Below are 13,631 nucleotides of genomic sequence, written 5' to 3'. Positions count from 1 at the left end.
AGGGCAACCCGTGGCTCATTTCCTATGGGGCTGGAGGGCAGGAGGATGCTGCAGCCACAGGAAGGCTTGGATTTACTTTTCTCTGGTGGAGGGTATGGGTGTGCATAAGGGGGACAGTGCTATCCAATGTACAGCTTGTGGGCATAGGTGGCATCACCACTGCCTGCCCAGTTTGTTCCTGTTTGAAGCTTACTGTATGGGAAACATAGCTTCCCTGGGCATCAAGAGCTCCAACTCTAAATGAGGAGCATGCAAAGTGTTACTTCTACACATTGATGTCTTTTCTCAGCATTTTTGTGGGCACGTTTATTGCTCATGAAGGCAAGAGACTTCAGACCTGATCCAAACCCACTGAAGCCAATGGAAAGGCTCTCCCTGGGCACTGAAATTGGCTCTGAAGTGCCAGAAGAAGCCAGATGCAGCACTGGCAGGACCAGAGCAAACTTCTCCACACCACCAAGCCAAGTCACCTCTACATTTCAAAAAACCAAAAATTTGCCTGTGTCTTACATAGCAACTTTCAGCCATGCCAAGGGGTTTGGTGAGCTTTACATGTGATCTGTACACATGGAGCTTGGAGCCCCAAAGGACTAAACCGGTCGTTTAATCTCTTCTTTGTGGCTTTGTGGTTTGATTTTTGGTTTGTTTTCGTTTCTTGGGGTTTTTTTTCCTTTTTTTTTTATTTTATAATATAGTATGCAAAGCAGATAGGTGGCTATGGAAATGGCAATCGGAGAAGCAACTTTTCTGACTTATTTTGCAATTGTGCTGGACTGAACTTACTCTGTGTTAACCCAGTTTGACTCATATTAATTGCAGCAATGCCAGCTGGACCTCACCAAGACCCATTGTGCAAAGCCTCCTGCACATACAATTAGACAAACGCCCCTTCAGGACTGGCTTTAATTCTCCCACAGTCAGTGTCAACTTAATGCCACTGAAGGGTCAGCTTGCATTTGCCAAGGAAGCACACATGCACCATTTCATAACTGGGTCCTGCTGCTGGTCCAGAGGGTGCCAGACATGCAGTGACACAACCGAGCATTGCCAGGGCGGGTGTTGTTGGTACAAACTGATTCTCCAGCCCTTGCATGTGGGTTTTTTCATTTTTTGTGTCCATTTTATGAAAAAAATATTTGTGTGTTTGCCTCATGAGGTACTTACTTGTGCTGAACGTCCCTGTGTAGGTAACCTTGGGTTGGGATTTCTGGTAACCAGTAATGACGACAAGGTATTTCTGTCCACTTCTGAGTCCCCGGATGATGTGCTCAGTGCCAGTCAGGTTTTGCTTCTGCACAAGCGAGTGGTCATGCGCTAAGGTGATTGTTATATCAAAAGTGTAGGCATTGTGTGGCTCGGGGCTGGCCCAGCGTAACTTGGCACTGTTCTCAGTGACATCTGTGATCTGGATGTCATGGGTCTTTGCTGCAATGCAAAATCAGAAGAAACACTAAAAGGACTTGAAGAGGAAAGGTCTCAAGGAAAAAGTGTCTCAGTGCTGTAGGATCTCCTTCCCAGTCCACAGCAAATAAGTCTGTCTGCAGCCAGTTGTGGCATGTACAAACCACGCTGTGACCTTGCTATCTCAGATGCCCAACCCTGCATATTGCAGGGAGGCGTTTTTTTCATAGCATAGATGATTTGGCAAGTGTTTTATTTATTATTTAATAATCTGCTGCAATCTTGCAAATCAAAGCAATTTTTTTACAAGACTTACACAGCCTGAAACATGATTCCCAGCACAACTTTCCCAACAACTGTGAACATGTCCAGTCAGATCCTTCTCTAGGGTACAATGGATTCACTGACCTGCTGAAGATCTCTAAGCAAAGCCTACTTAAGATCAGATATAACCTTACACAGGTCCAAGAAGCTGTTAGGGAAAGGTTTTCCTGCTGTGGCAGAGTATTGGATGAGATCTTTATAAAAACTGCTTGGAAGCCACAGCGGAGCAAGAAACACTCAGAAATGTTTGTCCCCCTCAAGCTGATGAAATCATTAACCTTGCAAATGTTGATTGCTTTTATTTATTGCTTTTTGTTTATTAGTTACACAGGGACATGCATACATTGACTGGTTAAGCATCCCTGTGCTTTGACACAGGTTCTTTGTTACTTGTTTGGCTCGTGCAGAGCTACCTGCACCCCACTACAAAAACACATGGGAAAACCCCTTTACATGAAGCGTGCTCACAAGAAAGAGCTTTAGGATTCCCAAGTAGGTCTCCATGCTGATTCAGTGATGAACTAATTGAACTAACTATTTATATTAGCTGACAGAGAATTCAAACAATGCCATTGCATGAATCACCATAAATAGCAAACCTTAGCCAAGGGGTAATGCCAGAAGGAAAACATAGAAAGCAAACGGGCCACACTAGAAAGAGAAGTGTTCTGTTGCTGTACTACAAGCTAGGCAGCAGATGATAGGATATCCCATGTTTAGATGTCCTACTTGTGTTTTGCCTAGGGTCAGCCTGTACCCCACCCGGTTTTGCACAAAATTCTCAGTACAAGTTGATAAAGCCTTAACCCTCCCCATGATTTTCAGTTTTGCACCTAAAAACTTCTCTGCAACCACAAAATTTGGCCTCTTAGTGACATTTCCCTTAGGATAATCCTCTCAGGGAGGAAGAAAAGCCACAACCCACAGTGGTAGAGAAAAGCAAGAGGCACTGCTCGCATGCAGAGAGCCTTTCACATACCACCTTGTCTTCTTCTACCGCCGGCTGCGGCAGCCGTGGTACTCGTGGTCGTGCGGCTGGTGACTTTGGTGTGGGCGGCAGTGCTTGCTGTGCTTTGCGTGGTGGCGTTCACCTGGACCACAGTGCTGGCTGTGGTCTGGTCAGTGGCTCTGGTCTGGGCTGTGGTGCTCGCAGTGGTGGTTCTGGCACGGGCACTGGTGCTCGCAACAGGCTTGATGCTCACACTGGCCGTGATACTGGCATTGAGGGTTCGGCTTATGGTCACGTTGGGTGCCACGTACCTGTCAAAGTGAAAGCATCTGATATGTCTTCTCCCGCACTCCCCACCCCCCATAAAAGCAGAGTTTTGGAAGAGGAGAGTCAACATAGAAACCATTGGCAAGAACCCCCCTGAAGTCAATAGTCTTTGTCAGCTTTAGATATGCCAAGCAGTGAAAAGTGCTGATAAGCACTATCACTTGGGGCACAAGTCTGTCTATATACCAACTTTACACACATAAGAGTGAATTCAGTAGACAGATCTGCAGCATGCCTGATTTCAAGGGGCTCAGCTTTCTAAAATCAGGACAGCTCTGTGCTAGTTTTGGTGTGCTAGAGTTTTGGTGACACAAGCTTTCACCTATGTTCAGAAAATACTAGGACATATTCTATGATAGATCCTGAATATCAGGTAGGCTAGGGCAGCCCAGCCTCTGAAAATAGTTTGTTGAGTGGAAAACCTGAAATTAATAATTTCTAGAATTCCTGACCTGCATGATGACAGTAGCATATACCTCCTTCATATCCTTCATACATAGATAAACATGAAATTTAACACAAATTTAAAATTATATGTATACTTGTCTACCTTTCTCTAGTAAATATAACTGTTGCTTTTTTCACACAGCACTAAAGGAACCAGTAAAATGCTGATAATCCTGACTGTTAGTGTTGAAGTTTCTTTTTATTTCTTTTTCCAAAGAGGGACTGGGAAGTGAAGGCTTCTTCCCCAGACAGGCTGTTAGCAAAGCTCATTCTCTCGCAGACAAACCACTGCTTACACTGCTTTGTGCGTGGCATGCCTGGGGCTCTGGCTTTTGGCTTGCTCATCACTCTGGAACCACTCGCACTGTTTCCTTATCTCTGGAGATAGGTAGAAAGCAAAGTCACCTGGAGACAAAGAGCTTGGCGTTAAACACTGGTGTTGAGGATGGTGGTTACCTACCAACAACATATTACATATCTTTCTTCTTGATTTAAAAAAAAACTCTTCTCCTCTTGCTTGCTCTGATAAAAGCAATGGAATATCCCTTGACGTTTGGTGTGGTTACTGCAGCACCCTGGGCTGGGAGATCTCCTTATTCCAATTTACAAACATGAGAGCAGTAACTACAAGATGGCAGAGGGCTGTATGTCTTAGTCTGACACATGTAAACAGCTTTCTTATAACAAGGCACTTCCAACCACACAGTTAATACTTTTTCAAGAGTTAGAAGTTTCCAGGACCCCTGTAAGCAGTAAATGGAAAAAGCAAACTGAGAAAACCTAAACATTTATTTCCAGGGAATGATGTCATGTTTGCTTCCTATTTAGTACAAGACATTCCTGAATCAGTGGTTTATTAGCCCAATAGACTGTTTTTCAGGACTTTTTTAAAAAAAACTAACTTTCCTAGAAATGGCCCATTTCTTGTCCTTGCAGGCCAGGAGTGTTTAGGATCTCTGGCATCTGGCTCTATCTGGAGATCGAGCCTGGGGTCTCTAGCTAAGCTGCGACACAAACTTTCAAGGCACAATCTGCTGCACATCCCAAATACAGCAGCATTATTTACCCTTGAGCAACGAATCCTGTTCTTCTGGTACTTAAATCTGCATATAACAACTCCAGATCTCAGCCTGAGCCATCCAAATGCCTCCTAGACTTGTTGTTTATGCTGAAGTTGGGAAGAAAGATTTGCTGGGTGTTCAGTGAGGTCAGGGTTAGTGTCAACAGGCTGCTGGGCTGCAGAGGGCCAAAAGCCCAGGCAGGACCAGACCCTATGAGACATGTTGCAGATGTGACCAACAAGCCAGGTCAGATCCCACAGGTGAGCCCATGGAGTCCAAGACAAACCAGACAGAAGTGCAAACTCTACTTGGCAAACCAACAGACTGCATGGGATGGGCTGGGGAGACCAAAGGGAATAAAACCCAGATATATTCAACTAGGTAGACCTATGAGCAGCAACAAACAGACCCAACAGTACAGAACATGTAAAAAGAGACTAACTTCAGTATGTCCCATTGCCCAAAGAGGTGGTCAGGCTAGAGCCCACCCATCCAACAGGTAGGTAGACCAAACCTGGCAGATTAACCCCTCTGAGGTCACATGTTGCCCCTTCTGTAATACTTTGGCTGCAGGATGTTATACTTACTTCTGATAAAAGATGGCAGCAGTCTCCCAAAGCGTAGTAAAGGTTCTTCATGAAGCTCTCCTGGTTTATCGACCAATTTGAAGAACACATCGTTTGGTTCGCTAGCTAGGCTATAGATATTCTTGGCATTTACCTTCCTGCCAATGCCCAAGATGACAAAGAAGTACCCTTGGCATTTGGCACTGGTAACAACCTTCTGCAGGTACTCAAGTTCTTGTTTATCCACTTTTCCAGTTATCATCAGAACTATGACTTTTATATCCCGAGGGTTTGGTGCGCTTTCAAAAATATGAGCCATTGTGTGTTTAATTGCACTTCCTATAGCCCTTGTGCCATGGAGCTGGGTCATTTGGTTGTGAAGATAATTAATGATCTTCTCTTTGGATCCATAATCAGTTAGAGAGAACTCAGTCTTTACTGGTGGGAAGCTTGAGTTAGTTTCATATTCATAAGGAGCTTGCTGGAGAACTGCCACTCTTGCATGGTGCTGAGATACTTTCGGCTCAGAGCTGATTTCCAGGTTACTTACAAGGTGGGAAATGTACTTCTTCATCTCACTGAACTGCAGAGGGGTGGTGGACTCTGAGCTATCCATGATGAAGGCTATGTCAGTGTCTATATCTGTTGGGGCTGCCCTTCTGTCTCTGAACACAGGTCTCTGACTACCAAAACCACAGATGGGATCAGGGTCACATACATCTAGGGAAGAAATACAGTAGGTTTCACCTGGAGGAACTGAAGATGACCCGCCCTCATAATTGTAAAAATCTTGTGTCATATGAAATACTATCAAGCCATGAACATTCACTAGTCCATTACTTGATACCGAAGTAATTTCATCCCAAAACACATTTAGTTATGCATTTAGTATTTTTACTCACTCCTTTGTCCAAAGGGATCCCTGAAGTGCTCTGTCATAAATGGCAGAAGGCCATATTTTAGAGCATTTAGCTATCGGTATTTGGGCTGTAAAAGTGGGAACCAGCCAAAAAAGGAGATTCTCCTTACAAAGTGGAGACACCCAGCGAGCCTCATTCACAATGCCAATGTTTTCTGCTCAACCTAAGAACATGAATCCCTTCTTTTCAGCAGCAAAAGGGCTGACTCCCAACTGGGCTTCCCTTCTGCACCACTGACAACTGACTGCTGCGCGACCATAAGGCTTTGGCACTGCCTAGAAGAGAAATTGGATGCTTTACCCAGACAAATGTGACAAGTCAAGAGTCTTCGGATAGTTTCATTCAGCTGACTGCCGCTGGTTGGAAGAACAATTGCATGTCCAACTGCTGTGTTGTTGATCTGGTTAGATGCAAACAGAAAAAACATGGCGTTAGTAATGCTGCCTTCTGTTATTTTCAGCTCAAAGTAGGGGAGGGCACTCCACAATTCTAAGAGATTCTCTGCTCAGCACACTGCTTTTGGTGGATCCCATTTGGAGAAGCTTTAATGCCCCCAACTTCAGTTAGCAGGACTAGTGTAGAGACATAACCTCCAAGAAAAGAGTCAAGCACTTGAACCAGTGCTCAGCGTGCTCATCTGGGGCTTTTTTGATGCTTTAAATCTCTGTGTGTCCTCTCTCCCTCTGCCAGCAAAGCTATTGTACTTCTACCTTCCCACCCTTTGCCTTTCTGTCAGACCTTTCTTGCTATGGGGACTGTATTTTCTTCTGTTTCATACCATACCTGGTGCCATGGAGCCATGGTCTGGGAAACAAATAACTAATCATAACCTCACTAGCATTTTGCAACATGCACCCTGTTTTGGATTTCTCTCCTAATAGACATGCTGGATGAGTTTGGCCAGCAATGCCTTCTCAACTCTAAGCACTTGAAAGGCTTCCAACCACTGCCTGTAGAAGCAAACACCATAAATCTCCCCAGCAAAGCAGACTGAGGTCATGAGCAGAACATGAATGAAAGCATGAATGACCCTAACCTCCAGAGCTCTGGTGAGAACTGGGTCCTGCCTGCTGGTGAGGAACACAGGCATAACCCCAGCATCGTAGAGTTTCAGCACAGCATCGTTGAGCTGTGGGGAGGCTCTCGTGTCCCCGTTGCTGAAAAAGACAGCCACCTTCCTCATAAGGAAGCCACTTCGGGCACGCTTGAAGGTATTCCTGGCCACAAAGGACATGGCAGTCTCCAGGCTGCGTGGCTTTGTGGTCAGGGTTGCCTGGAAGTTTTGGATCTGCTGGAGGAGGCTCGATTTCTTCCTGGCATCAGCAAAGCGGATCTCTGTGGTAACCTCGTTGTTGTAGGTGACCAGAGCCACCCGGGCACCTCGAGGACAGTTACTCTCAGCAATGGTTAAGTTGTTGACCACTCTGAGCACAGTTTGCTTCATCCTGTTGAAAACATCCCTTACAACACCTGAGGATGTGTCGATAGCAAAGGCCAGCTCGGTTGGGAAGACAGGGCACTCCTTGGGACCTGCCAGAGACATGTGTTGAGAGCAAATAGTGACCCAAACAGTTGTCAAGATGCAAGGACCTCACCCTTGGCAGGGGTAAATCATTCATACTGCATACATGGGGAGAGAAACAATTCTGGCCCACAGTCACACGGGGGTTTAAAGGACTGAAAGTGACTTACCATAGCAGCAAGCTGTGGAAAAGATGGGGGGGACAAAAAGCAGTTTGGTCAGTGCTATTTGCATAACGTGATGGGCATACAAGGGTAGAGACATGGAATTAGCAAGGCACTGATGTACTCACGGCATTTGTCTTTGATGTTCCGCACAAGTGCACATTGCTTTAGAAAATAAAATGAAAGAGAAGGAAAAAGGTAAAAAAAGAGATATGTGACACAGCCAACAAAAGAGTATTTCAAAACAAGAGATAAATGATGCCACACTTACATCTCTGGATTCTCCTTTATCACCTTTAAGTCCCTGTTTAAAAAATAAAGTAAAATTGAGTGCAATGTGTATTTCCACAGTGCCCCATAAACCCAGTTGGAATAATTGCTTAACCACAGGTCATGCAGAAGCTAAGGAGAAACCTGCCTGTTTTCAGTTGTGTTTCCAGCAACAGAAGGAAATGTTTTCCCCTGTGAGGAGTAAACCTAGCTCAGGCCAAACCCAAGAGAGACATTTACAATGCTCTAGGTTCATATGCAATGCAAGCCAAGTCACCTTGGCCTTTCTAGGGTGCTCTGTGCCAGGCAGATTTGGTCATGGACTATATTCTGTGTGGGGTGATAAATGATAAAGAGCTTAGCATTTCCTAGAAGGAGCTTTAAGTGGCATATTACCATGGGGAAACCCTAGTCTAGTGCCTGATAAGTACTTGTCTCTTGGCTTTTTCCTTCTGCTGTGCATTTCAGTTTGAGCACAGGTGAGTGATACCAAGGATAAACAGCTAGTTAGAAATTTGTAGAGACACCTCTAAGACAAATAAGCAGGAATTTGCCCAACTTGAAATTAGCAGGAAATGGTGATGGACATATTTTTCAACCCCTGACACCAATAGGGACCACCACGTTTCTCAGAGAAGCAATCAGGAATCTCTCCAGGGGCGGAAGCCAGAGGGTCCATCAGCGATGCAATGAACACTTACAGATGGTCCGGGGTATCCAGCCTCCCCTTTCTGACCAGCTGTCCCAGGATCTCCTGAATTTCCCTAGAGAGAGGAAGCAGAGAAGTCCTCTCCATGAACATCTGCAGGAGGACTACCAGGAGCATGGGTCAACACTCGGGGGAAAAGATGTGTACATCTTTCAGGCTGTTCATGCAGAAGGGAAAAATTGTGTCACTGTCCAACTTACTCTGCGGCCTCTGTTTCCTTTAGGGCCGGGGCCTCCAGCACCACCGCGGTCACCAGGTCCACCCTGGTTGGGGAAAAACACAAATGGTAGCTCTAAATCTGCGCAGGATGTAGATAACAGCTAAAATGTTTGGAAAATGAATGCACAGCTCATGGGCTGCACTGTACCTTGGGCCCTGGGTAGCCTATGAAGCCACGTTCTCCCTGAAACAACATAAAGGGTTATTTGAATATGTTTTAGTAAATGAACCTGATTCTGCAGGCGTACCTATAACAACTGAAGAAATTAAATGATGGAGGGAAATGAGAGAGAGAGACTGCAAATTCATTTTGCAATTTTGTTCCTCCTAGGATTAATAAAAAGCAAATAGCCCCTCTTTTTAAGATCTGATTGCTCCTCTAAGGCTAATTTCAACTGTAGAGGAGCTGTCAGAGATGCTGGCACATTGCTTTCAAAGTCCCACAGACATTCATGGGGCTTTTTGGCTAAAAGGTGCAAAAACATTATGCTTCCTCCTTGAAGAAGCTGATTTACATAGGCGAAGCTGAATCAAAGGCAGAGGGGAAAGGTTTGAAGAGTCTTGCCTGATTTTCTCACTAGGGTACACGCAGGGCTGATTTTTGTCCCTGAATATATCTGACGTCACCTAGACTCTGGCCTTGCCCATCTTCACTGGAGACCTTGGCTACTTCCTTGCCCTTGGTAACTCGTCTTGGTAGATGGGCATGCTGAGCATACACCTACCTTTCTGCCTTTAGGACCTGGGACACCAATTCCATCTCGTCCATCATCACCCTAAAATTGGAAAGCCAAAGTTATTAATATGTGAATAGTTCAAACCTCACAGATCCAGCAGCATCAACAGAAAGAACTCACGCCACAGGTGTTTAAGAAGTCCTTCTATAGGTGAAATTATTGCAAGAAAAAAAAAGCACAAAATGGTCGTGCCAAAACTACAAATCTGAATGAAAACCTGCTTAGTATACACATATAAAGTGTAAAACCCCAGTGGAAGCCAGCAATGGGAAGCGGGTTAGGAGGTCAGTCAATGCTAGGGGTGTACTTCTAGCTCTGTCTGACCCAAGCTTGTCCTCCCTTGCCTTGCACAAACCATTTTTAACTCGATTAGTCCCTCATTATACACAGTAATGAAAATTAAGCCCCATGAAAATGCTTACTTAGTCCATACATCCTTTTTATAAGTTACTTTGGACTAGCACACGGGGTCAGCTCAGGGTATCTATCCATGCCTCATGGGCCAAGATGCCTACCCATGCCAGGGCAAGGTCAAGCAATTCTGGACAGTCTCTGTCCTGTGGACTGATCTCTGAGATGTTAAAAGTCACTTTTCAAGTTAATATAATTCACCTCGTCGAAAGGACTATTGTTACTAAATATGTTCACACCAGCTGAAGGCATAAAGCTAATTGCCCTCTCTCATATTGTACTATGGAGGATGCAAAGTCCATAGGGGAGCTAAACCCTCCCCTGCAAAGGGCTGTGGCCCATTTGCCACAGGAGAGGGTTCAGCCCAGCATCCTTAAAGGTGTGAGTGCCTGGTCACACTTACCATTTCTCCTCGTGGGCCTGGCTGTCCGTTGGGCCCTTTGGGTCCAGGGTTTCCAGGCTCACCCTGAAAACAAGAGCATCTGTTGAAGCATGTGCTGAAGCTCCAGGCACCTCTAAGTCTTTGCCACCCCATCAGCACTGGTTTCTCTATGTACACCAGTCTGCAGTGGTCCTTGAAGCAGAAAGCCATGACCAGACCTACACAGCCACCAATGCTACAAAATGCTTGCTCTTTAGTGGGACCTTCAGTGATTTCAGGAAAGCTGAACAATGGGGCAGGGGAGACGAGCCAGCTCCCAACACAGGATGGTGTTTGCTTTTTATAAACACTGCAAAAATAAAAGCTCCCAAGCTCTGGGGATTTTGCCAGTGCAAATGGACAGTGGAGCAGCCATGGAAATGAACCAGTGTGTGTGAATCTGGAGAGATAAAGCCATATAGAGGGTCTGGAGATATCCAACACAGCCACCTTCCCGTGTGGGCATTGGCTGAGAATCTGCCCTGGAAAGTTACTTGGGAATCTCAGTTACTTAATTACTTTTGCCCCTCTGTTCAATGAAATGGGAGCCTAATGAAACAACCAGAGCACAGACCTTGCTCTACTCCACACTGTGCAAGCCAGTGAAAACAACGTAATTTTGCTCCAAGAGATTCATCTCAAGTATTTTTTTAAGCTCACTCCTATTCAGCAGCTTTTCATTGCTGTTTTAGTTGCTGATGCCCAATGCTCGTGAAGACATACCTTTCGTCCCAGGGGACCGATCCTGCCCTGCTCTCCTGGGGTTCCTGGTGGTCCACTACCGCCCTGGAATGTAAAGGAGAGGCATGTTGGCAACATGTCAAGAAAACTGGGTGCCAGAAACTAGGAGATTGGGTGACCATAGAAGTCATGTATTAACTACTAGGGCTGGTGCCTCTCAAAGCACTTTGGGAAATTCAGAAGTCTAATTCACAGTTCTGATGAGCTAAAGGACCAGGTCAGTGCAATACAAATGCCAGCAGCAACTTAACATTGTCCCTAGAGAAACCCCCTGGGAAAGGTGTAAGCAGGAGGGGCAAAGTCCTGCTCAGGATGGGGAAATGTAAGATGTGTCTGGCTTTGTGGCCACAAGTCTCACTGGGGTATGCAGCAGGAGGGAGAAATAAATGCATGGGAGAACCCCAGCAAGCGTGAGAGGGGGTCATGCTCTGGCTTCCATAGAGGATGCCCTGCCAGTCACTCGGGATGTTTTTTAATTAAGATCACAAACTGTAATGGGCCAAACACTGAAGTCCTGACCCTTTTGTGGTTGCTTTTAACCCTTTCCCTTCTGAAACTCTTGATCAAGAAATCTTTAGCATAAGTTGAGAGGAGAATCATACTGGAAGAGTGCGTTATAAGAGAGTGAGAATTGGAGCCCTAGAGGGGAGGAGTGGAAAGACACATCTGCCGCATCTTATTAGTTCAGTGAGATGTTCTTGCTGAGCATAGTTGTGTCAACGGCTGAGAAGCAGCAGAAGGGATTACCCTGGGTCCAGGAATGCCCTGCTCTCCTCTTATGCCTGGGGTGCCAAGCTGGCCGGGTGGACCCTGTGCGGGGAGAAAAGAGAGACTCTGTCAACACACATGGGCAGAAACACACCAGTGCTACACAGGATCACAAGGGAAAGGAAACACTACAGCATGTGAGAGATGGTTTTCAAAAACGTCACACCTTGGGTGGTGTGAATGCTGTGGCAGGCTTGATGTCCTGGGGCAGGACAGCCGGGCCACAGTGCACCCAAAAATACCCAAATCCTAGCAGTCCTTGCTGCTGAGACTCTTAGAGGAAGTGGCTGTGATGAAATAACGCCACAGCATCATGAGGCAAAACATTTACTTTGCTCTAAGGTCACTGACCTGTGGCCCTCTCATGCCTTGTTCTCCAGCTGGCCCCGCTTGACCGAGCGAACCCTTGGCACCCTTGAAGTGCAAAATAGGACAAAGCAGGTTAGCATGGGGGAACATGGTCAACACCATGGGGAGGGAAAGGAGATCTAAGGGCATTTACAGTTGCATAAAGACCAGGGAAGAACAGTTGTTTGGGATTTTTTTGCAGAATATGGTTATAGCAGAGAATGAGCATAGAACTGGCAGGGTAATTTGCCTCCTACAATCAACGGGCATCAATCTCCTTTACGCTTTGGTCCTGTTACACTGCTCCAGCAGCATGCAGAGACGAAGCATGTGACCAGGGAATGCTGCAGAAGATGGGCAGCCCCAGGCATGTGGATGGCTGGTTTTGCACTGAGTCCAGCAAGGAGCATACAGGGAGATGAGCCTGAGGAGGAGAGAAATTTGAAGAGAGAAGGCAGAGAGGAAGAAGCGAAGCCTGCATGTCTCTTCTCTTGGCACATCCCTCTGGCTGCTCTGGCTGCCTGGCCAGTGACATGGCAGGAGTCCCAGGTGTCATCCCCATCACCACTTACCTTAACTCCTATTGGTCCCCTTCGTCCTGTCATACCCTACAAACAAGGAAACAATGAGACTTGTTACATAAGTATGTAAGCACACGTTTCTCTTTTTGCTTTTAGATCCATGTATCACCACGTGTCTTAGTCCAAAATTACACCTGAATAGTTTAAACTACTGGGGAGAGAAAAATCCACACAGCCAGCTTTCTTAAATCAGACTTTGGCATGTTTTCTCCTTCCTTGCATGCCCTAACCCTCCACCACATAGGTAAGTTGCTCCCTCATGCATGCAGGGGTGTGCCAGGATCCCTGGGCCACATGCCTTGAAGTCCAAGCAGCAGCCGAGCAGCAGGGAACGCATCCCCAGATGTCCTGGCTACACCAGCTCCAGTTTGGTTTTTGCCTTTTAAAAACCAGCAGCCAAATGCAGATGCAGATGCCAGAGTAAATCAGGTGTAGCTCCACTGACCTGAACACTGAACACTGAGTCACTTCAATAGAAATAAATTCAGGATTAAACCTTTAAAGGCTATACAAACCAGCAAACCAACAGGCATTTTCCTTTTGAGGTTTGTTTGGAGACTTTTTCATTTTTTTAGGTTGAACTCCCAACACTTGTGAAACAAAATACATGGGAAGGCAGGAGGGAAAAAGTTATTGTCAGTCTAAGCTTGGCCCCTGCTGTCTGCAGGTCTGGCAGCTCACCTTCCTCCCGACTCCACCATCTTGGCCGTCCAGCCCCACCGGTCCCTGCTCTCCCTAAGGGAAA

The 13,631-nt window shown here is 46.0% G+C and overlaps 1 protein-coding gene across 10 annotated transcripts in view; it reads right to left on the bottom strand.

Annotated features, from left to right (window-relative positions):
* COL6A3 (collagen type VI alpha 3 chain) overlaps positions 1-13,631 on the bottom strand; it is a 62,960-nt gene that overhangs the window by 8,274 nt on the left and 41,055 nt on the right. For all 10 annotated transcript variants that reach the window (XM_064452162.1, XM_064452154.1, XM_064452158.1 and 7 more), the window contains 18 exons: positions 13,568-13,621; positions 12,878-12,913; positions 12,309-12,371; positions 11,937-11,999; positions 11,172-11,234; positions 10,431-10,493; positions 9,605-9,655; positions 9,028-9,063; positions 8,861-8,923; positions 8,653-8,715; positions 7,953-7,985; positions 7,798-7,846; positions 7,032-7,525; positions 6,296-6,395; positions 5,097-5,795; positions 3,745-3,853; positions 2,705-2,985; positions 1,165-1,425 (listed from right to left, as the gene is read on the bottom strand). In XM_064452162.1, coding sequence (XP_064308232.1) covers positions 1,165-1,425; positions 2,705-2,985; positions 3,745-3,853; positions 5,097-5,795; positions 6,296-6,395; positions 7,032-7,525; positions 7,798-7,846; positions 7,953-7,985; positions 8,653-8,715; positions 8,861-8,923; positions 9,028-9,063; positions 9,605-9,655; positions 10,431-10,493; positions 11,172-11,234; positions 11,937-11,999; positions 12,309-12,371; positions 12,878-12,913; positions 13,568-13,621 — 2,581 coding nt within the window. The remainder of the gene's footprint in view (positions 1-1,164; positions 1,426-2,704; positions 2,986-3,744; positions 3,854-5,096; positions 5,796-6,295; positions 6,396-7,031; positions 7,526-7,797; positions 7,847-7,952; positions 7,986-8,652; positions 8,716-8,860; positions 8,924-9,027; positions 9,064-9,604; positions 9,656-10,430; positions 10,494-11,171; positions 11,235-11,936; positions 12,000-12,308; positions 12,372-12,877; positions 12,914-13,567; positions 13,622-13,631) is intronic.

Source organism: Phalacrocorax carbo, chromosome 5 (assembly GCF_963921805.1).
Source record: "Phalacrocorax carbo chromosome 5, bPhaCar2.1, whole genome shotgun sequence".
Classification (NCBI taxonomy): domain Eukaryota; kingdom Metazoa; phylum Chordata; class Aves; order Suliformes; family Phalacrocoracidae; genus Phalacrocorax; species Phalacrocorax carbo.
This window is presented reverse-complemented; position numbering and strand designations above follow the sequence as displayed.